The sequence below is a fragment of the Phascolarctos cinereus genome, unplaced genomic scaffold (assembly GCF_003287225.1).
Source record: "Phascolarctos cinereus isolate Bilbo 61053 unplaced genomic scaffold, phaCin_HiC Scaffold_726;HRSCAF=1367, whole genome shotgun sequence".
NCBI lineage: Eukaryota > Metazoa > Chordata > Mammalia > Diprotodontia > Phascolarctidae > Phascolarctos > Phascolarctos cinereus.
Genome location: NW_027556098.1, coordinates 328,603,199 through 328,625,683, shown reverse-complemented (window position 1 = coordinate 328,625,683; position 22,485 = coordinate 328,603,199). Strand labels below are relative to the sequence as shown.

The following is a 22,485-nucleotide window of genomic DNA, read 5'->3' as shown; positions in this document are numbered from 1 at the left end:
AATACAGTAACTAAAGCCTTACCATGTAGACATCTAGGAGCAAGTGATCGACTTTCAGTTATAGCCATTAAAATGAGATTAGAACAGCATACAATAAATATTTAATAAGCATCTATTACGTGCCAAGCACTATGCTAAACACGAGAGCTACAAATTTCTCTGCTTTCAAGGAGCTTACTAGCTAATGGGGTAAGATACTACATAAAAGGAACCTGAAAAGGGGAGGGCCAATACCTATTTGAGAGGACAGGATGAAGATGTTGAAGGAGTTGAAACCAAACAGATCAGCTGGTGGCAGATGAAGGAATCCTAGAATTTTGAGCTCTCTCTAAAGGGAGGAGTTTTTCCACTCTGCCCTCTAGCCCTCCAATCAGAGAGGTAGAAGCAACTGAGGGTACTGATGAGTTGTGAATACCAAAGAGGAAGTAATCTCCATGATGATAATTTTCCTGGCAGTGAATTTATCTGGTAATGACTTTCTCCTGGGCTGTATGATGAAAGTGATGATGGAGTCGTCAAACCACAAAGCCAGCAGAGCAGCTGGTGGCAAATAAAGAGATAAAAACGCAGATTGAAGAAGATGTGAAGATTGCAGCACGGACCATTTATCTGAGCGGGCCCTCTTCTGAGGCAGAATGGTGTTGTAGTGTGGAGACACCTTCTGGAGGGTCTGAGAACTGTTTTGGTTTTTTCCCCAGAGGGGACATTGAATATTTTTAACAGGCTCCTATTCCCTCAGTGAGGCTCTATGTCTCAGCTGTTTATCTTCCCACAGTTAGTGCCTCCCTAGGATATGTCAGAAATGTCTTTGAAAGGAAGAGGAGGCAAAGGGATATGACATACATGCATGAATACACACCTACACACCTATTTGTGTCTGATGGTACCCATCTCTTGGGGCAAAGGAGGGAAGGGAAAAAAAGGAGGGGAAAGAAATTTACATGATAACTTTATTATATATTTAAAAGGAATAGCAAGTTGTACATAATAGTTTTACAGTTTCATGCACAATCATCTTTTTTTATCATACTATGTTATGGAAATGCTTGTTTCATTCCTTAAGTAAGTAAATAAATTAGTGACATCTTTGTTAGTGCCTGAGCATCTCCAAATATGATGCCAACTTCAGATGCCCTGTGGTGTCCGAAAGCTTAATGATGGAGCCATGCACCCTAGGGAGAAAAAGAGCTGATGATTGTTGACGATTAGAGGCAGTTAATAGAACCGGAGGGAAAGGACCCTCCTGGGGAAAGAGGAGATGGCCCAACTTGCTCTCTGGGAGACCAAATGGAATTTCATCCCAAGTCAAGTCAGAATTTATCAGCTTCTAGATCCGGATGACCCAGGTAAGAGCCTGGGTGCAAAGAGTTCCCTCTCATTACGCGCTGCTTGAGAAGTTGGTTTCTTGATGTTCCATATTTGTGGCACTGGAGCTCCCAGCATGACATCCTTTCACCACCTGCCTCCCAAGCTTCGAATATTTCTCCCTCTTAATTTTTGCCTCCTGGCTTCCTTCAAGATTAAACTCATATCTCTCTTTCTGCAAGTGGCCTCTCCTAGTGAACTCATGACTCTACCAGTGCCCTCCCACGGAGATTCTCTCTCATTTTAGACTACATATCTCCTGCATGTTTTCATGTTATCTCCTTCGTTAGAATTTTATGTGAGATCCTTGAGGGCAGGGTTTGTATTTTTGCCTCTTTTTTGTATCCAGTGTTTAGTACAGTGCCTGGCACATAGTAAGTGCTTAATTATTGCTTGTTATCGCTAATAATGAAGATACTCATGAGGGGTGGTGATAGCTATCAGTAAGATTTTGGTTTGTCCCACACAACCTCTGACAGACATCACTGACTGGCCTTTTCACTCGTGGTGCCTCATACAGTGCAGGCCCTTTCTAATTTGCATGGATGTATTTCATTATAATTAGCTCCTCTCCAGGTTTAGCTTGGTACAAGAACATTTCCCTTCTCTGCCTACTTTTCACTTAGATTTAAATCCTAATTCCAATTAGAAATCAAGCAATCTGGAGCAAACATTATTTATAGCACTCCCCAGTTAGGGACTATAGAGATTGTTGTTATAGAGTATTTTTCAATCATTTATTAAATTGTCAGTTTTAAAAAAAGATATCTCAAGATTCCAGTAAAAGTTCAGAACAGCCCTCTTCATAGCAGTACCACTTGTTTGTTCAGTCAGTTTCAGTCATCTCAGATTCTTCGTGACCCCTTTGGGAGTTTTCTTGGTGAGATACTGAAGTGGTTTGCCATTTCCTTCTCTAGCTCATTTTGCAGACAAAGAACTGAGGCAAACACGGTTAAGTGACTGTCACACAGGTACTAAGTGTCTGAGGTCATATTTGAACTCAGGTCTTCCTGACTCCAGGCCCAGCCCTCTATCCACTTCACCACCCAGCTCCCACACATTTAGTGGCAATACTTAAATGCCTGTTAACTTTCTAATTGTAGGATCTTAGTGCTTAGAATATTTCCTGGCTTGTTGTTTTTCAGTTGTATCCAATTCTTCATGACCCCCTTTCTTGGCAGACATAATGGAGTAATTTGTCGTTTCTTTCTCCAGCTCATTTTGCAGATGAAGACACTGAAGTAAACAGGGTTAAGTGACTTGTCCAGGGTCACACAGCTAGTAAGTGTGTGAGGCTGGATTTGAACTTAGAAAGATAAGTCTTCCAGGCCAGGTACTCCATCCATTTTGCAACATAGCTGCCCTTAGGTAATCTTAAGGTATTTAAAATAATAAGCTGCCCCTTTCTAGGTAATCATAAGCCATTCAAAATAGCTACCTTTGCTTTGGAGCATGCAATATGGTTTCAGACAGATTCCAAAGACTTGTACCTCACTTAAAAATCACTCATTCTGTTCTTTCTGTTAAAATCAGGAAGTGTTTTTTCCTTTTTTTTTTTTTTTTGGTTTTGACAGAAATAACTTTTTTGGTTCAGCTTGCTAGGTTACAATATTGCTCCAAGAATCAGCTGAAGGATATATCAGAAACACTTTGTAAACCTTCAAAACATGTTTGATACCAAGTCCTCCTATCACGGGTGGAGTATGTCAAAAAACTTTGGAGTTGGAGTCAGGAGAGACAGGAGCATAAATCTCAACTCAGATGTTTACCAACTTTATCTCTGGGCAAGTCACAACCTCTGAGTCTCCCTCCTCCCAATTTTATATTCTTACTCTCTACTTCACAAGGCTATCATGAGGACTCGTTGGAATGGCTTGTGCATAAAGTGCTTTGTAAATCTGGAGGTACTATCTAAATAGGAATTATCATTAAATCCCTTCTATTAAACAATTATGTTTTTCCCTCACAAAATATTAAGTGATCCAGAAGACAATGTGGTTTTAAGCTAGGGGCCACACTATGTGTGTGGCATATAGAAAGAGCACCTGGCTTGGAGTCAGGAAGACCTGTGTTCAAATGTGGCCTCAGGCACTGTTATGACATGCCTAACCTTGGGTAAGTAACTTAACTGCTATACGTCTCAGTTTCCCCAACTGTAAAATAGGGACAATAAAGTCCTCCCAAGGTTGTGAGGACCAAATGAGAGAGTATAAAATAGCTGGAACCAAGTAGGTATTTAATAAGTGCTTATATCTTTCTAAATCTGAACTAAATTTGGAACAGTCTGCGTACACAAGTGTAGATGGGTTTTCAGACCATTGCATTAGTAGAGGATATAGATCACATTGGAAATATAGAAAGTATGTGCCAAGCACTGTGCTAAATACTATATGTGTGTGTGTGTGTGTGTACACATATATACACATATATACATATGTATATATACATATGTGCATGTGTGTGTATATATATATATTATATATATATATATATATATATATATATATATATATTACAGTCAAATGGAGGAAGACAGTACATAAAAGGGAGCAGAAAAGAGAGGATCATGGACCAGTGAAAAGAGTTGTCTGGAAACAAAGGAACAGTGTTCAAATCCTGACTCTTGGTTACTGCCTGTGACTTTTGGCAAGTGCCTTAAGCCTAGGGCCCTCATTTGGTTCATTTGTGAAAAGGTGTGGGGGATGGGGAGGAACAGGACAGGGCTAGATATCTCTAGGGTTCCTTCTAACTACAAGTTCCCTGATACCAGTTCATAATTTGGAGGAGCATGCATTATCAGTTGACCACCCTGAAGTGGTCAGAGTTCTCCTGTGTTTTGGGATGGGGGAAGCTGGAAAATATTAAAGCCAAAATAGGGTCAGGATCAGAAACTAAGACAGGGGAAGGACAGAACAATCAAGATGCACATGGATGTTAGTTAAAAGCCACTGCTCAGAAAGTCAAGGGTTGAGAGTGAATGAAACTCATTCCTGTGGGATTGTGTCATTCCATGGCTTCCTGTTGACGAAGAATTAGGATGCATTAGAAATGCTGCCCCCTTGTCTTCAATGAAAGGCCCTGATAGAATTTGAGAGGCCAGTTTTAATGACTCTCTCCAGTGCTGATTCTGGAGATGGACTTGATTTCCATCTCTGCATTGCTATTGGCACATTTTTGGTAAACAGATTCTTGGTGGTCCAAGTGGGCATCCTTAACCATATACTGTTAATGAATATAAGCCAACCAGAAAGGAATCAATACTTTTTGTCACAAGTGAAGTTAGTTAGTTTGTTTGTTTGTTTTTTGGTGAGGCAATTGAGGTAAAGCAACTTGCCCATGGTCACACAGCTAGTATCCTGTGTCTGAGGCCGGATTTGAACTCAGATCCTTCTCACTCCAGGGCCAGTGCTCTATCTACTGCATCACCTAGCTTCCCCATGAAGTCAGTTTTATAGGCAAGTAAACATCACTAAGACATATAATTAATTTCTAGAAATGAATAAGTTGATAATATATGCAAAAATATTAACAATGAAGAACTATAAACTTGTCAAAAGGTGCAGTACCTTTCACATATACGTTATACAAAATCAACCCTTAGAATATACAAATGCATCAGGGTACTCCTGAGTGATACCTGAACTTGTGCTAATATTGGATATAGGTCAAATAATCATAAGTGCTATGATTATGATTTCCGGAGCACTGGGAAGTGATATTCTTCCCTTCCCCTCAAAAAAGAAAAGATAACAGCTCAGACACTGATGCCTAAAATTTTACCAGTAGAGATTCTTTTTTTTTGGTGTTGTTTATCTTCCACAAGCTTCACTTATAAAATTTAGACTCATCACCTCTCAAAAAAAAAACCTTTTAGAAAATATCTTAGTTCAAAACTCTACTAACTGTTATGATGGACTGGATGTCAAGAAGAAATTGCTAAGAACCATTGGGAACTGGAACCCCTGAACGGTTCATCCCTTGGACTTCTAATGTATGATAGTTTCATCAGCATATAGATCATGATAATTTAGGGCTCAAATAATAGTGACTGACATTTATAGTGATTTAAAATTTACCAATCACTTTACACACATTACCTCATTTCAGCCTCATGATAATCTCTAAGATAGATATTATACTATTATCCCCATTTTGGAGCCAAGCAATCTAAGGCGCCTACAAGTTAAATGACTTGCCTAGGGTTCCACAGCTTATAAGAGTCAGAAGCCAGATTCAATGAGGTCAGGTCTCTTTGACACAAAGTCCAATGCTCTATTGATTGTTCTAGGATACAGGGATCTTCATTTCATTTCTTTTTTTTTTTACTTTGAATATTTTATTAATTTATTTTGATTGATCAGCAATCACTTTCGTATGCTTTTGAGTTTAAAATTTTATTCCCCTTCCTCCCCACCTCCCTCCCCAAAACAACGCACAATCTGACATAGGCTATATATTTACATTCCTATTAAACATATTTTCACATTAGTGATGTTTTAAATAAAAATTAAACCAATAGGAAGAACCATCAGAAAGAGGAAGCAAAGCTCAATATAAGAGAAAAAAAAGATAGCAATTCAACTTTCACAGTTATTATTACTATCAATGTCTTTTTCTCCATCATTTTCCCCCGTTTATGCTTTTCTTTCTCCTCTCTACCTCCCCCCCACCAGTACTTTGCTTTTGACCACCGCCTCCTTCAGTCTCCTTTCCCCTCTCTTCCTCTTTGCCCCCACTGCTTCTTCCCTCCCTTCCATCGCCCCTCCATTTTCTTTCCCCTTTTCCCTCTTACTGCCCATAGGGTGAGTTAGATTTCCATGCCTACCTGATTATGTTATTCCCTTCTTGAGTCAAATCTGATGAGAGCAAGGTTCAAACAATGCTCACCCTCTTCCCTTCTTTCCCTCTGCTGTAATAGGATTTTCTGTCTTTTCCTGTAATGTAATTTACCCTTGTCTGTCTCCTCCTTTCTCAGTACATTTTCTAAGATCAGACTAATCCACTTACTTGGATCCATTTAACCCACTTGATTAGATTTTTTTTTATCATTAATTCATGGTCAACTAATATCCACCCCCTTTATGTATACTCCTTTAACATGGGTGTAATAACAATACAGTTCTCAGGAGTTGCAAGTGTCATCTTCCCTTGTAGGGATGTAAACAGTCCACCCTTATTAACAACATTTTGTATCTTTCTGTCCCATTTACCTTTTTATGTCTTTCTTGAATCTTGGACTTGAAGATCAAATTTTTTGTTGAGCTCTGGTCTTTTTATGAGGAAGATTTGGAAGTCCCCTATTTCCTTGAATATCGACCCTCTCCCTTGAAAAATCATGCTCATTTTTGCAGGGTAGTTGATCCTTGGCTGCAATCCAAGCTCCTTTGCCTTATGGAATATCATGCCCTGCAGTCTTTTAATGTAGAAGCTGCAAGGTCCTGTGTAATCCTGACTGTGGTTCCATGATATTTAAATTGTTTCTTTCTGGCTGCTTGCAGCACCTTCTCTTTCATCTGGTAATTTTGGAATTTTGCTATTATATTCCTTGCCGTTGTCAATTTGGGATCTCTTTCAGGTGGTGAGTGGTATATATTCTTTCTATGGTTGTTTTGCCTTCTGGTTCTGGGACTTCAGGGTAGTTTTCCTTTATGATTTCCTGAAAGATACTGTCCAGGCTCTTTTTTTCATCACGATTTTCAGGTAGTCCAATGATTTTTAAATTGTTTCTCCTGGATCAATTTTCCAGGTCATTTATTTTACCTATGAGGTATTTTAAGTTTTCATCCATTTTTTCATTTTTTTGTTTCTGTTTGACTGATTCTAGCTGTCTCATAAAGTCATTAGTTTCCATTTGTCCAATTCTAGTTTTTAACAGATTGTTTCCTTCTGTTAGTTTTTGTACTTCCTTCTTCAATTGGCCAATTGTATTTCTGAGGGATTTGTTTTCTTCAGTGTACTTTTTTTCCAGTTTGCCAATTGTGTTTTTTAGGGACTTGTTTTCTTCAGTGTACTTTTTTTTCCAATTGGCCAATTGTATTTTTTAAGGACTCTTCTACCTCTCTCATTAGACTTTTAAAATCCTTCTTGAGCTCTTCTAAGAAGGCTTTTTGGGCTTCAGACCAGTTCATATTCCCTTTCAATGCTACAGATGTGGGTTTGTTGACAATGTTGTCCCCTTCAGAATTTCTGTCTTGATCTCCACTCTTCTCATAATATGAATCTATGGTACATTTCTTTCTACTCATGGTTTCTTTATTCCCTGGCCTTTAAAGAGATTGAGCTCTCCTGTTGGGGAACAGAGGGTAGTGACCCAAGCTTCTTGTGTTGGGAGCCTAGGTCTTGGTCACTGGCTTTGTGTGCTGGGGCCTCTTATGTTGGCAATTGGAGGCTGTAGGGTTTTGGCAGCTTACCTTGTATTGGGCTGGAATCAGCAAGGCTGGAACTTTCAGGCAATTCTAGGTTTGCCTGCTTTTCCTTTCCTTTAGCTTTCGTCAGCTCCTTTTAGATGGGTGCTGCAGGGTGTTTATCTGCCTGTGGCCCCTTGCAATGCTGCCACCCTCATTTCTGCTAATGCACTGGGAGATTCCTTTGAAGTACAGTGCCTAGGCACCTGGTATTTTTCTGAGCTGGTTTCCAGTGGTTCTCCCCACCCTCAATGAGGCACGTGGAGGTCCAGGTGTTGGTGTTTGCCTGCTCTACCACCTGGGCTTCAGGATCTCCTGCTGGTTGACAGGTGGAGGTGTTGGGTTGGCATCAGCAAAGGTGAGACTTTAGGAAGACTCTAGGTTTTTTCTTCAGCTCCTTTCAGTTGAATGCTGTAAGGTGCTTATCCACCTGGGGCCCTTTGTAGTGCTGCTTTCCTTATTTTTGCTGAGGCACGAGGAGACCAGTTTGTTGGGTTGCTGTTCTGCTGCTCCCCATCTTTCTTCTAGGTCAGCTGTTCTAGAGTTTTTTTCTGGTGTGATAGTTTCTGGGTTTTTAGAGATTGATAGGGGAGGGTGAGAGTGACTATCTTTTCACTCAGCCATCTTGGCTCCCAGAAACTGAAGTCCGATATAGGGATCTTAAAAGGTCCCCTAGCAGTCACAACTTTTACAGCTAAGTAAACCCCTATCCAGAGGTACAATGATAAACCAAAAGTCCTGCTACAAGTTAGCATCAGTGCTAGGATTAGAACTCTCCTTTCAATTCCTGGTCTGATTCTCTTTTTACTATACTGTAAGATTTTTCTAAACTATTTCACATTTTGTTAAAAAAAATAAGGGAACAAATTATTTACTGCATTGTTTTGTATGAATGGATGAGCTAATATCTGTGAAATTTTTGAAATGGTAAATCTCCTAATTATTTATTGTGCAGTAAGTTAAAATAACCAAAAGGGCAAATACAGGATAAATTATACTAACCATTGATGCAAATAAATAGCTCTTGGTTCTATATTATTTTAATTACTTATGCTTCTTAGCCCTCATGATTTGTTTCTATTATAGAGCAGAACCCATATTCTTCTGTTTTGTATTTAAAGCTCTGTTTTTTTGTGTTTTGGATGGCTGAAATAATTACACAGTCTTGGCAAATTCTTCTCATTAGAAGGATATTTCTTCTTCTCCCTTGAATAAATCTTCCATTCTTATTATTAGGCTGCTAATTATTTGATTACTCTGACACACTTTTAAAATACTGTATTTTTAATATCAAGCTTTATTTTCTGTTCTTTTTTGAGATTCTGGTGTCATCACATCAATACGTGACTATATGCCTGTCATTTTCTTATTCATTTATCTAGCCAACCCCTCATTCAACACTTAAGTTCTACAAAGAATAAAGGAGAGAAGCAGTATGTTATAGTGATTACTGAGTTGGCCTTGGCATCAGAAGGATCTGAGTTCAAGTCCTGCTTCTGAATCATCTTGGCTAAGTGATTCTGGCCAAATTACTTGATTTTTAAGTGCTTCTAGGAACTGGATAAGACTTTAGGTTGCAGAGCATGTATTTAGGGAATTTCCTTACCTAGAACAGTGCGTACAAATAAAAGCCTCCAGCTTTCAAAATAATGCTAATAATGAATAAGAGAGAAGCCTCTGCTTCGTAGTGGTACTAAAAGACAGAGCTGGAGCTGAAACGATAACTTAGGGTACAATTTCTGTGTAAGCCACCAGATAGCCCCTTATTTGGGGATTGGGGAGAGCATATGCATTGCCTCCTTTTGTTGCTGTTGAACCATTTTTCAATCGTATTTGACTCTTTTGTGACCACATTTGAGGTTTTCTTGGCAAAGATGCTAGAGAAGTTTGCCATTTCCTTCCCCAGCTCATTTTACAGATGAGTAAACAGAGGTAAACTGGATGAAGTGACTTGCCCAGGGTGTCATACAGCTAGTGTCAGAGGCCAGATTTGAACTCATAAAGGTGAGTTTTCCTGACTCCAGATCTAGCAGTCTATCTGTTACACCACCTACCTGCTTTATAAGAAGTTTACTGTTGTGGGATGAAGCATGGATGTTTCCTGGAACGTGGCAGGGCTTAGTTATCCAAGGGACAAAGAGGGGTCTTTCTTCACCCCTTCCTTTCTCTTATTTCTTCCATCTTTTCTTTCTGTCTGATGCTTCAGTCTCCACAACCACAATTACTAACCAATCTGCTAAGCAGAATAAAAAAAAGGGACTGAGGACCTAACATTCCATGCTTACAATCACACATTAGATAGCAGTGGGACACAGTGGAAGAAGTCTGAGGTCCTTCGTTCAGATCCAGCTATTGGCACATGCTGCCTTTGTAACAACGAATAAGTCACATGGCCTATATGGGCCATAATTTACTCATCAGAAAAAAAGAGGTGGTTCTGTAAGGTGGCTACTGAGGTCTCTTTCAAGGTCTCTGCTCAAATCTATGTCTATGATCCTATGATTTTTTTAAAAGTTAGATATCAAGTACAACCCCCTCCTGTTTTGCCCGAGGGAGCTAGAGAAAGGAGTGACGTGGTAGTGGTTGTTGTCCTTTATTCTCAAGAGGACCAAAATGGCATCACAATGTTAGAGTCAAGGTTCAGTGCATCCAACTGTGGCTGATCTGACCAATATGAGCTTGGAAGGCTCAACCACAGGTTGGGCACAAACAGTCCCTGCAAACATTTGGATTGGAAATGTCTCCAAATTTGCACATCTCGTGTTTCTTTTCAGCTATTGCAATTCTTCTTTGCTCATAGAGCGCAGCACCTTCTTTAATACAGGAGATATGGGGCAAAGAGGAAGATGAATGAACAGAATAAGACGGGGGAAAGGAGGGAAAAGAAGAGGCAGATATTGATCTTTCTGAGTGTTACAATAGCATATCCACTAAATGGAAATGTTAAAATCAACAAATGGAGCATTTTAAGAGAGGAATATTTCCCTAAACCTGAGGGAAGTAAGTAAATACCAGAGTAGGTCAATTTGAAAAGCAGTGGATATCCCCATACAATGTTGATAAATTTTGCTCTCCCACCATGTGTGAGCCTATTCCTCTCACTTTTACCTGGAAATCTTTCTGATTTAGTCTTGAGGTCTTATTTAAATGTATTTTGAATTTGGAGTCCAAGTGGAAAAAGAAAGTCAGTCAACAAACATTTGCCAAAAACACACTCCGTAGGTGCTAAGCTGGAGGCAAACAAAGGCAAAAACACAGGCCGTGCTCTTGAAGAGCTCACATTCTACTGACCTTGTTAATTGTATTCCATGTTGCAGGCATTAGTCAAGCATACATAGTATAGCAGTATTGGCTCTGTAGTCAGAGAAGTTGTGGTCATATCAAATTAAGGTTGTAGATACACCAAACACACTTGCTATTTTGAAATCAAACTCCAAGTGTCCTTGACACCACCTGTATGACTTTGGCCAACTTGCTTGATCTCCTTGGGGCCTCAGTCTCCTCATTTGTAAAATGTATGGGTTAGACTAGATGACCACTGTGGTCCCTTATAACTCTAGCTCATATAAGCCTAAAATATTAGGTCATTGTTTGCTATGTATAATTGAAAATTCTGCTCTCATACTTCACCTGTTCAAATCCTTCTTTCTCTTCAAAGGCAGTCTCCCAGAGATCCTCCATAACTTCCCAGATAAATGAGTTTCTTATTTCTCTAAATTTTCCTTGTACTTTATGGATGTTTTGCCATTATCTTTAGTATTGGAATTATTTATGTATGTGTTTTATTCATTTGCTGAATTTGAAGCTCTCTGAGGAAAGGTCAATGCTTTCTTTATCTTAGGAAAATCACCTCAACTGCCTAAAGGTTACTGGTAAAGATAGCATTAGTTAATCTCTAAGGACCTTTCTAACTAATAGATTCAGTAATTCTATAAAGTAATAGCCAAGATGGAATAACTCAGTGAATATCAACACTCAATGAGGTGAAAGGATCATTTTCACCTCATTTATTTTAAGTAGTTGACAACTTAAACTCACTGGTTTTCCCTATTCATTGGACTCTTTCACATTAGTTGGAGGTTACTCCATTTGCAATCTGTTCCTTGTTTCAGCTACCTTGCACTTCTCCAAAATAACGTGACTGATACTTTGTACGAGGACTTTTTTTTTACAACACATCAAAAGCTTGCTTTTATGGGTGGGAATGATGAAAGTTGGGAAGAGGAACATTTTACTATAGAAGACAATAATAATTGTTCTTTCCTTTATTACTTATTTTTATTTAATTTAATTGGGTCTGGATTTGTGATTTCATTGTGGGGGAAATTCTGAGCTTTGAAACATCCTCTACTGATGCAGAAAAGTAATTGTCTTTGTCTTATAGTCTTAGAAAGTTGCTTGGGAACAGTGATAAGTATTTATAGAATCTTATTGATCAGTACATTGAAAGATAAGGATAACTGAAACATACAAGGAATGTTCCAAAAGTATTAATGCAGTGTTTTGTTGTTAAACATTACAGTTTTTAAACTGCTAAACCTTTAAAAACTCACTAAGACTTCTGGCACATCCTGTATGATTTTTTTCCCAAAAAGGATGATTAATTTTATTTTTTTAAAAAAGTTTAAAATAAACAATATTAAAATATTACATTTATATATGTTCAAATGAGTGGTGGTGTTTTCCTCATACAATGCACTGAAACATTTTAGAGGGAAAAACTAGCCCAGTACAGTTTCTTCAAAGGAGGAAAATATTTCACAGATCAAGTAGCAGAAATAGTCTAGTGTAACTTATTTTTTTTTCTGATGAAGTCCAGTTGCTTAGCTGCTAAGATATTTGCTTAGAAGCTTTTCTTTATACATCAACTGATTGAGTGTCCCACTTTGATTACTTACATTACTTTTTCCAGTAAGTTTTCTAGAAGCCACTGTATATACATTTTTCTTTTGCTTTAGCTGTCCCTACTTTAAATCATGTCTCTCTACATTGTCTTTTTTCATAATGTATTTTTTTGAGGGTAACCCTAAATTTTCTGAACATAAGTGACTTAAGTCTCTACAACTTTTAAAAAATGTACCTTAAAAGACATATTTTCTTTGATATTTCATAAAGCAATTTTTCTATAAAAATTTCCCTACTAAAATTATTGTGATGATATACAAAGGTTTTATATAAAGCAATCTGTATATTAAACAAAGCTTTGATTAAGATGTACACAAATTTGCTAAATCTGGAGTTTGGAAAAGCCAACCATTTTCTTGTTTTATCATCTTTGGTTTTACCTGAAGATTATATTGATCTTCCTGAAATGCACAAAAGTTCATGTATTTTGGAGCAGAATGCTATGGAAGCTATAACGAAAATTTCATCATTGTATTGTATAACTTAAACCTTTGTAAACAGAGTCAAGATTATTTTTTCAAGAATTAACTGAATAGTACCAATCAGATGAGTTCTTGAACTTCCAGAGTACAATTTAAAAGTAGCCCTCATCTAGTCCAAAATATCTCAAACAGTAATATTCCTAATTTATCTGAATGAACTTTGTTGCACGAGTCCCAAAAATGTAGCTATGGCAAAAATTATATCTGACTATACAGTTCCTGGATCTGTACTCACCCTGGGAATGAAATACTAATGTTTGTAAATTAATTCAGCAATTTTTTTTTTGACAACTAAAATTTGAACTATGGTTCCTATATTTTTAGAAAAATATATTTATCTTATTTTTAATTTATGGAGTAAAACAAACATTTCCACAACATAGTATAATAGAAAAAGATGATTGCACATGAAACTGCAAATCTATTATGTACAACTTGTTGTTCCTTTAAAATATATGATAGAATTATCATGTAAATTTCTTTTTTCACTTTTTTCTCTCTCCCCACCCTAGAGATGGCTACCATTAAACGCAAATATGTATGTATACATAACTATGTCTATATCTATACACACATGTACATATACACATATGTATACATATATATACACATATATACATTCTATACATACTTGTATTTATCAGTCCTTTAGTCTAGAATCAGATGGTGTCTTCCTTCATCTGTTCTTTGTAGTTAATTTATATATTTATAATGGTCAAAATGACTTATTTGCTCAAAGTTGTTCTTAAAACAATATTGCTGTTCTGTATACAATGTTCTCTTGGTTCTGTTCATTTATACTTATTATCTTATTTTAGCCTTGCATCAATTCTGATGTGGGTACCTCAGGTATTATTACTATTCATGTTTTATAGACAAGGAAGGTGGGGCTTGAAGAATTAAATGACCTGGCTGTGTTCACAATTACTAAGTGTCAGAGGTGGGATCTGAACCCAAGTCTTACGTTTTCCCATACTGGCAGCTTTCTGCCAGTTAAATCTTGACTGTTCTGTATGCTTTTGGGACTCGAGAGGTGAAATAAAGCCACGAGTAAAGAGACCAGAATCCAGTGAAGAACTGGGTTATGGGGCTAATGAGCAGATGCTCAAATTTCATTGTGGGCTATGAAAATGAAGAGAGGAACAGGAAGGGTACATGAAATTAAATATTTGTTTCTTGCTAATTACAAGCTATGCACTGCAGAGAATATAAAGATGTCTAAGATATGATCCTTCCCCTCAAGGAGCTCTCCTACATCTCTTTCTTCACTGCCACATTGTCCTTACTTAGCACTGTTGAAAGAGGAAGCTGGTGAAGAAGGAAAACGTTCATTTCACCCTGTCACCTTTCTGAGTTTCTTGCTTACTGTTATTCCTTTTCAGGATTGCGTTGCCTCGGTAGCTCCTGGTCTCAGTTATCACGTCCTCTTTTCACTCCCCCGTTCCTTCTGTTCTCGTTCTCCTTTCAAGTTGTGAGCCACTCATTCATTCTTTAATTCTGTCCTCACTCGTTAGCTCAGCGTCCCCCATCCTCCTCCCTCTCTTTAGCATGGGAGCAAAAAACCAACCTCTGCTGAGTGTGGGAAGCGACGCTCACCACTGTGTTGGGATGTAGATATTTCCCAAGGCAGTTACTGTGTGCCAGCTTCCAGAAATCTTTTTTGATCATTTAGTGAAATGCCTGGGACCACATGAGATGTCTTCTATATTACCATGATTCACATCCTCAGAATATTGGTTAAGCATTAAAAGGTTCTAAGTGATCATCCACTCCTTTTCATGGTTAAGTGAATGGTTAACTTTGATCGCTAAGATCTCATCCACCTGAAAATACCATTTCTTCAACCCTATATGCTTCTTATATGCTGCTTATAGGAGAGTTGTAGAATGTTAGTGATTGAAGGGATCATAGGTTTCAAAGCTGGGAATGACCTTAGAGGTCTAGTTTAACCTCTATTTTATAGTTTTATGGCCTAGAGGCATTTAGGAACAAAGTTGAGAGTGGAGTCCAGATCTGATTCCAAAACTACTGACACTAATGTACTAGTTCAACTTTCTCATTTTAAAGAAGAAGGAGGAAAAGGAGAAATAACTCCCATTTTTAAAGCACATTTGGGTTGATAGAACACTTTAATTTGAATAACCCTGTGGGATACGTAGTGCAAGTATAAATTTCCTGTCTTTTGAAATTACATAATAGATCTTCCAACAGGTGATGTGACTTGCCCAAGATCACACATCTAATTAGTGTCTTAGCCTAGAGAATAACTTCTATTTTACTGCTATCATCTTCCTTTCCCTCTTCCCAGGAATTTAGATAGTACTTTAAGGTTTGCAAACTAATTTAAATATGGGATCATATTTGGATCTTGCAACACACCTATGAGGACATAACAAAGGTGAAATCATCTCCATTTCACAAGTAAGGAAATTTGAGCTAAGAGAGAGAAGAAGTATTCATTTGACTCCTAGTCTAGTGTTCTTTCCATTACATTAATGGCATTTTGTTTTAGTGTGGCCAAACATGTAGAAGCCAATCAGACTTCTCTTCCCTTTCTTCAGTGAGGGAAGGGCCAAGAATGGAAACTGAGAAGGGAGGGGATGACTAGAAGAGTCATGCCCTCTAAACTGAGAGGTACTCTGGCTATTAGATCTCCCATCACTCCCTTCTAGGAGCACAAATGCACATGTGAGTACAGGAGGAAGTCTCTTCACCTTGTGCCCTGGGAGAGCAGGTCAGGTAGAGATGAGAAGGAAGAAGTCATGTTTTTTTTCCCCTTCATTACATTCATTGCTGATAAAATAAACTAAAGAAAGGGATTATCTTTCTCTTGCATATTTGACTGGAACTAGGCATGTTCCTGTGATAATGGTGAGAAACAAATAATTCTAATTCCATAGTCTCCTTAATATATAACATAAGGTAGAGATATCCTTGGGTTCCTGAAATCTATTCCAATGGATGGCAGGCTCTGGAAGAGCCTACCGAAAGGAAAGGCTTTGAGTACCAGTTGACTGCTGGTCAGTGTATCACCTTTCCTTTTGACTTACTTAGCTAAGTAGGAAACATCACTGAAGATGAGGCCATCAGTCTTTTTTTTTTTCATCAGAACAACCCACGAAACAATATCCTGAATTTGGAAGAGGTTGAGATCAGCCCTGGGGAAGGAAGTGCTCAAAAGAAGAAAATCACAGGTCTTCAAAATGAAATACAGTGCAGTGATGCTGAGTTAACCTGGTGCTAAGGTTGACAAGACTGCTCACTCAATGGCAAAGCAAGCAAGATGTCTTCTTTCCCTCTCTTGGTGACCTGTGGTTAGAAGAAGCTGCTCTCTAGTTAGTTCAGTTTTGCATCTTGGGCAATTAGTGTCACTTCTAGGCTCTACTCAGTCACAAAAGCATGCAGTCCAAAGACAAAATGCCCAGGTCTCTCTGAAATGATTTTCATCTGCTGTGGTGGTACAAAAGTCTTTGAATGTGGAGTTAGACTTAGGGAAGGCACTTAGCTACTGTTGCACTCAGTTTCTTCATTTATAAAGTGAGGGGTTGCACGGGAAGATGTCTAGTGCCCCTTCTAGCTTTAAGCTCATAATCCCCAGCCAAATGAGATGCAGAATGCTTACCAACTCTACAAATAAAGGAAAACCCTGTTTGAGGGTTGCCTCAGGTATCAGGAGGATTTGACTTCACAACCATCTAATACTGGAATTAATTAACATATAATGACAATTTTGTGTCATTAGCTACAGAAGAAAGCTGAGTTTTGTTGTCTAATTTAATGTTTTGTTTTGTTTTGTTTTCTGCCAGTGGCATAGATCTTAGGTCTCAAGAAAGGAAGTTATGTAAAACAAACCCATCATGACTTTTTATAAGTTTAAAAACTTATTTTTCAATGTGTCAACATCTTAATGTGATTGGGGAGATAAACTGATGTATGTATATACTGATAAATGCTCCTTTTTTTAAAGCTTTCAGAATCCTTCTCCTGCTAGATTCCTGGAATTCATTTTATTTTGGTGAATTTTCTTTTGATATACAAGGAAATTTGGGTCTTTATGCTTTAAGACACAGGCAGTCCAAAACTGTCAGCAGCAGCCCAATCTTGACTTTATTTCTGTCAGACAAATAAGCTAACATCCACTGCTTCTCTTCTGAAAGCAAGAGTAGGAGAGAGGAGAGCATCGAACTGAATTAAAGGGTTACACAGCCATTAGCAATGCCTAGATCAGCAGTTCTAGAATAAATGCCAGCCTCATCCACAAGGGGGCCTGATGATTCCAAGTATCCATTGAGAGAGCACAGGCAACTCAACCGCAGGAAAATAACAATCTTCATTCTGACCATTACTCTACATCTTCTCCACTGAACTACCAACGATTTATAAGTTTGAGGTTTTGATCATCTGGGGTCAGTTGCAATCTCGTAGATGTAGAACTGGAAGGCCAATCAAATCCAATGCATCAATTTTACAGATGAGGAAACTGAGACCCAATTTCACACAAGTCGGAATTAGCAGAGGTCTGTTATTTCAATTTCTCCTCTCTTTAAGCTGTACCATGATGCTTTCTCCTGATAGAGATGCAGTGACATGATGTAGTGAAACACTGGAAGTCTTGGTCTCTAGCCCTCTTTCTGCTACTAATTTACTTTATGACTATTAGCAAATTATTTAAACTCCCTAGCTCACTCCTATAAGGTTTAGGTGCTGGGCTGGAACAACTTAAAGATTCCTTCCAGCTTTAACATTGTAAGAGGTTTTCCCTAACCTTCCTCTCTCCCAGACTGCACCTAAGATTTTATGAGCATGGAAAACTGTCAGTAATGAAATTCCCACTTCCAATTTGTAAGGGCACATATTCTCTAGCAGAGGTGTCAAACAAGTGGCCCACAGGCTGCACATAGCCCATAACACTCCCCAGTGTGGCCCAAACCAGATTAAAATATAATTGGGAGATATTTAGCAAAATTAATAAAAATGCAACAGAACGCAGGTAATGTTAAAATTTAAAACTAAGTCAGTATACGGTCCTCAAGGATGCTTATGTATGGCTCAGTGCCCTCCATTTCAATGTGATTTTGGCACCACTGCTGTATAACTCAGTCTTAGAGTTTCCCAGAATGCTGAGGTTTAGTGACCTGCTTAGGGCATAGCTAGTGTGTGTCAGAAGAAGCCTAGACATTCCTGCAAAGCCTGCTTTCTGTTAGCAGTGCCATCTGCCTCATTTAATGAGGCTATGAGTTGCTAATAAATAATAAGTAGGGGAACCTGGGAAGTCAACAATAGTATGAGAAGAAAACCAATGAAAGGGACAGTAGACTAAATAAATGGAGGAGTCAATCTCTGAGCAACCCTCCATATGAACAAGAGTTTGTAGCAGAATGAAGTTCAGAGGTTCATAGACTTGAAAATTGAAAGTGATTTTTACAGGTCTGCTAGCCCAAATCCAGCTGGGTAGTGCAGCAGATAAAGGACTGGGGTTGGAATCAGAAAGACTCATCTTAATGATTTCAAATCTGGCCTCAGACACTTACTAGCTATGTAGCCCTGGACAAGTCACTTAATTCTGTTTGCCTCAGTTTTTCATTCGTGAGATGAGCTGGAAGAGAAAATGACAAACCAATAGTTTGGCCAAGAAAATTCCAAAATGAGGATATGAAGAGTTGGACACAATTGGAACAACTGAACAACAGTCCAGATCCCCAATTTTACAGATTAAGAAACTGAAGCCCAGAGAGATGATGTATTCCTCTTCAACCCCTCCACCCCCGAAAGGAATAAGTCTTATAAAGAGGCTTGCTTTAAGTAATGTTTTATCATTATAAAGCCAATAATGTTATGGATTCGAGATAAGAAAATTTAGAATAACCATTTTGGTAAATCAATTGGGGAAGAGTAGCTTGATAACTTTGCTGCAGTAAATATTCATTTGAGGTTATCTAGAATAAATTTTTGGTGGATTCAATAACAATGGTTTTGTGGTTTCTTCTAGTTCCATTCAAACATATATGAATATGGATTAAATAAATGGCTATTATGAGTTAGAGTGTTGGAGTTTGGCAAAATGTTATCAGTGAGAAGTAAAGGCGACAAGGAATTCTAGAGTGGGTTACAGCATTGAGTGGAACACATTCAGCAAGGGGTTGAGATTGGGAAGAGAGTGTAGCTAGAATGGGGTGATCATTTAGAAAAGTATTGAGGAGTAGAAGAACTGGAGGTCACAGTAAAAATGAAAAACAGGGTTAAGAATTGAAAGGAATAAGGGAAGATAGAATGGTTAAAAAAGATTTTCATTGGATACAGAAAGTTAAGAATTGATGAACATGCAAGTGTGACATTTGTGGGTGCTGGCAAGATCAAAAGTATGGTCATCCCTGTTTGCAGCTCAAATGGAATGGAAAAGGTCAGAAATGAATTACGAAACTGTCAGGTTCGATTTTTGAGGGAATATCGATATGTATTCAACCCTCTGCCAAAAAAGGGCAAGATTTGTGATGGAGAGAGAAACTGAGTCAGGCACTGATATTGTTGATAAGGGAACGAGAGTACCTTGCATGTCCATAGATGAATGAATGAATAAAGAATTTATTAAGCCCTTACTATGTGCAAAGCACCATGCTAAACATTGGGCACACAAATATGAAAAGGAGGCAGTCCCTGCTCTTAAGAAACTCACATTCAAATGGTAGAGACAACAAATACACATGGATGGTTTCAGCTGCAAGTCTGATGGAAAAGTCCCATGATCTTTAGGGTGCAGTGGCAAAGTAGATGTTTAGGTTTCTTCTTTAATATTTTTCCACTGATAAAATTATAAACATTTTTGATATTGAACCATCTGGTTTTCTTTTTTGAGTCTTTAGTAGCTATGGCTGTAACATCGCAGAAGCAGGAATGCTTCCCAGGATACTGTTTAAGGGTGCTGGAGTGGAAGCATTGCTATTCCCAAACCTCTGGGGTGCGGGGTGATAGCTGTCCCCTCTCTGAATATCTGAGGAGAAACATGAGTCAAAGTGCTGGTGGTAGTTTAACTTCACTAGCATACTCTGTTTCCTGTCTCTCCACCTGCACTGCTTGCTGCTTCAGGTAGACTGCCTCACCTGCCCTGTGTGTGGCTATTGATAGGGATGGCTGGAGCATTCCCTACAGGAATTGTTTACCCAGATAATAGCTGTCAGGGCTAATCTGCATGCAGGAATAGCTGTTTCCTGCTACTCGTAGGGTCTCTTTAGCCATATGCCTGTTGGTCACATTTGGTCAGTTGTCATTGCTGGTGGTGATGAGGAAAAGATGTCTTTAGGGTGGTCTGGAAGCAGCACTCTTTAGTTTGAGGGGCTCTACTATTCCTAAGACTCTTGAGTTCAGTTTTCTGGGTTGTCCCCATCAGGATCTGAGTGGGGATAGTGGTTATGTTGGTTTATACTTCCTCCTATGTCTCCCTTAAGATGTATTGCACCTAACATTAGAGATCATCAGTAGGGATTTAAAATGAATGATAATAATGGCCTATATTTCTCTATGAGCATTTCAGTGCAAAAAGCTACCATGTAAGGTATTTTATCTCAATTTTACCAAAGATGAATTAGCCTCAGAGAGGAAAAGTGACATGTCTGAGGTGATATGGAACTAGGCCCAAACTGTGCCAGATCCCACGCTGCCAAGTCCAGCTCTCTTTCCACTCTCCCAGCTGCGTCTTCATGACGTAATTTGCTTGAGGTACCAATTATATCAGGTTCAATATCCAAAGTGCTTGTGCTGGAGCATGGCTGGCCTCCAGCTGAGACTGTAAATGATGCTGGTTGGGCAAAAACATCAGTCTTGTCGATTTGATGTCAGAACTCAATAAATGAGTGATCTGTGGTTTTCAGAGTTTCACCCTTTCCTAGAACTGATGCCTTTTTCTTTTTTCCCAGAAGTATCGCTATCAAGATGAAGATGTTCCACATGATCATACTTTACCTCGTCTAACCCATGAAGTAAGAGGACCTGAACTTGTTCATGTGTCTGAGAAGAACCTGTCACAAATAGAAAATGTGCATGGATATGTTTTGCAGTCCCACATTTCTCCTCTGAAGGTGAGTCAGGTTGATATTTGTCTATTGCATCAGGCCATCGTACTCGACACCTGGTCTGCAAGTCAAAAGAGATGTTTGTAGGATTCATTCAAGGAGTCTCTTTTTTTTTTTCCCTGGAATCCCACCATGTTCTTCAGTCGTCGCAATGCCCTACTGACAAATGGGCTGTTATTGGATTGTAGTAGTTTATAATTGACTTATTTTATTCTGGCAAATGGTATACAGAGTCTGTGTGTGATTCTTACAGAATAGCTGAGGGTGAAATGTTAAAAACAAGAACAAAAACAGAGCTATTAAGGAGCCTATGTCACATATAAAGGGGAAGGGGAAGAGGGGCTCGAACTTCCTCTCCTTTGCTGGCCTTGGTCAGAGATTAAGGAAGAAAATACACTGTGCTTGCTTTGCATTCTACTACCCATGTGGAGATGTTAGCCTTGCACTTTGTCATGTGGTCCTTGAGGAAGCTTCTGGTTAGATATTCTCTCTATCTGTTAGCGTATGCTGAACAACCCTTGCTTTAATTCTCCTTTAGTTTTAACCAGCTTCTCAACAAGCAATAGATTTTGACAGATTAAGGCATACATAGGAGAAGATTTTTTTTTAACATGTTTAGTGTTTGCAGCATTTCTATAGCTTTTTTTTCCTTAAATAGTGTTATAAGTGATTGTATATTTTTTCCTATATATAACTTAAAATGGCTAAAGAAAGATGGACCAAAGTCAACTTTGGTCGTCCATACAGTACAAATGGAAAATATTACAAAGATAGATATGCTGAAGTGAGGAATCTATAATTATTGACATAGGAAAGAATTAGCTAGCATTTTGCTGCCTGGACATTATTGACCAATAATTCTGTTCAATTAAATTCAGAAAATATTTTAAAAGACCTGTTGGTACTAATTGCCAAGAGATACAAAGAGATTTTTTTGCCCTTGTAACAATTAGTCTGATGGGAAGAATAAGACCTATATGAGAATGGCAGGAAGTAGAATGTCCCAAGTGCTGTAGGAGCTATGCTTGCTTCCTTTCTCTTTTAGTTTTAAATGGCATCTAAGTAAATCATGACAGCACAAGTTGGAGGAATCATTTGTACTATATGGATGACCAAAAGTTGATGATGACTCATGGAATCGCTTCTGGTATGTAGGGTAAGCAGGGTAAAATCCAGGAGGTCTCTATCAAGGAGATGGCATATGGTCTGGCCCTTTTTGGAAGGATATACTTTGGAAAAGTGGAGATTGACATAGGAAGTGTA

The 22,485-nt window shown here is 38.5% G+C and overlaps 1 protein-coding gene across 3 annotated transcripts in view; it reads left to right on the top strand.

Moving 5' to 3' along the window:
- Positions 1-22,485, top strand: part of DLG2 (discs large MAGUK scaffold protein 2) — a 1,818,644-nt gene that overhangs the window by 464,414 nt on the left and 1,331,745 nt on the right. For 2 of the 3 annotated variants that reach the window (XM_078156955.1, XM_020993659.2), the window contains exon 2: positions 21,067-21,228. In XM_078156955.1, coding sequence (XP_078013081.1) covers positions 21,067-21,228 — 162 coding nt within the window. The remainder of the gene's footprint in view (positions 1-21,066; positions 21,229-22,485) is intronic. The other variant, XM_078156957.1, reaches the window with a different exon arrangement.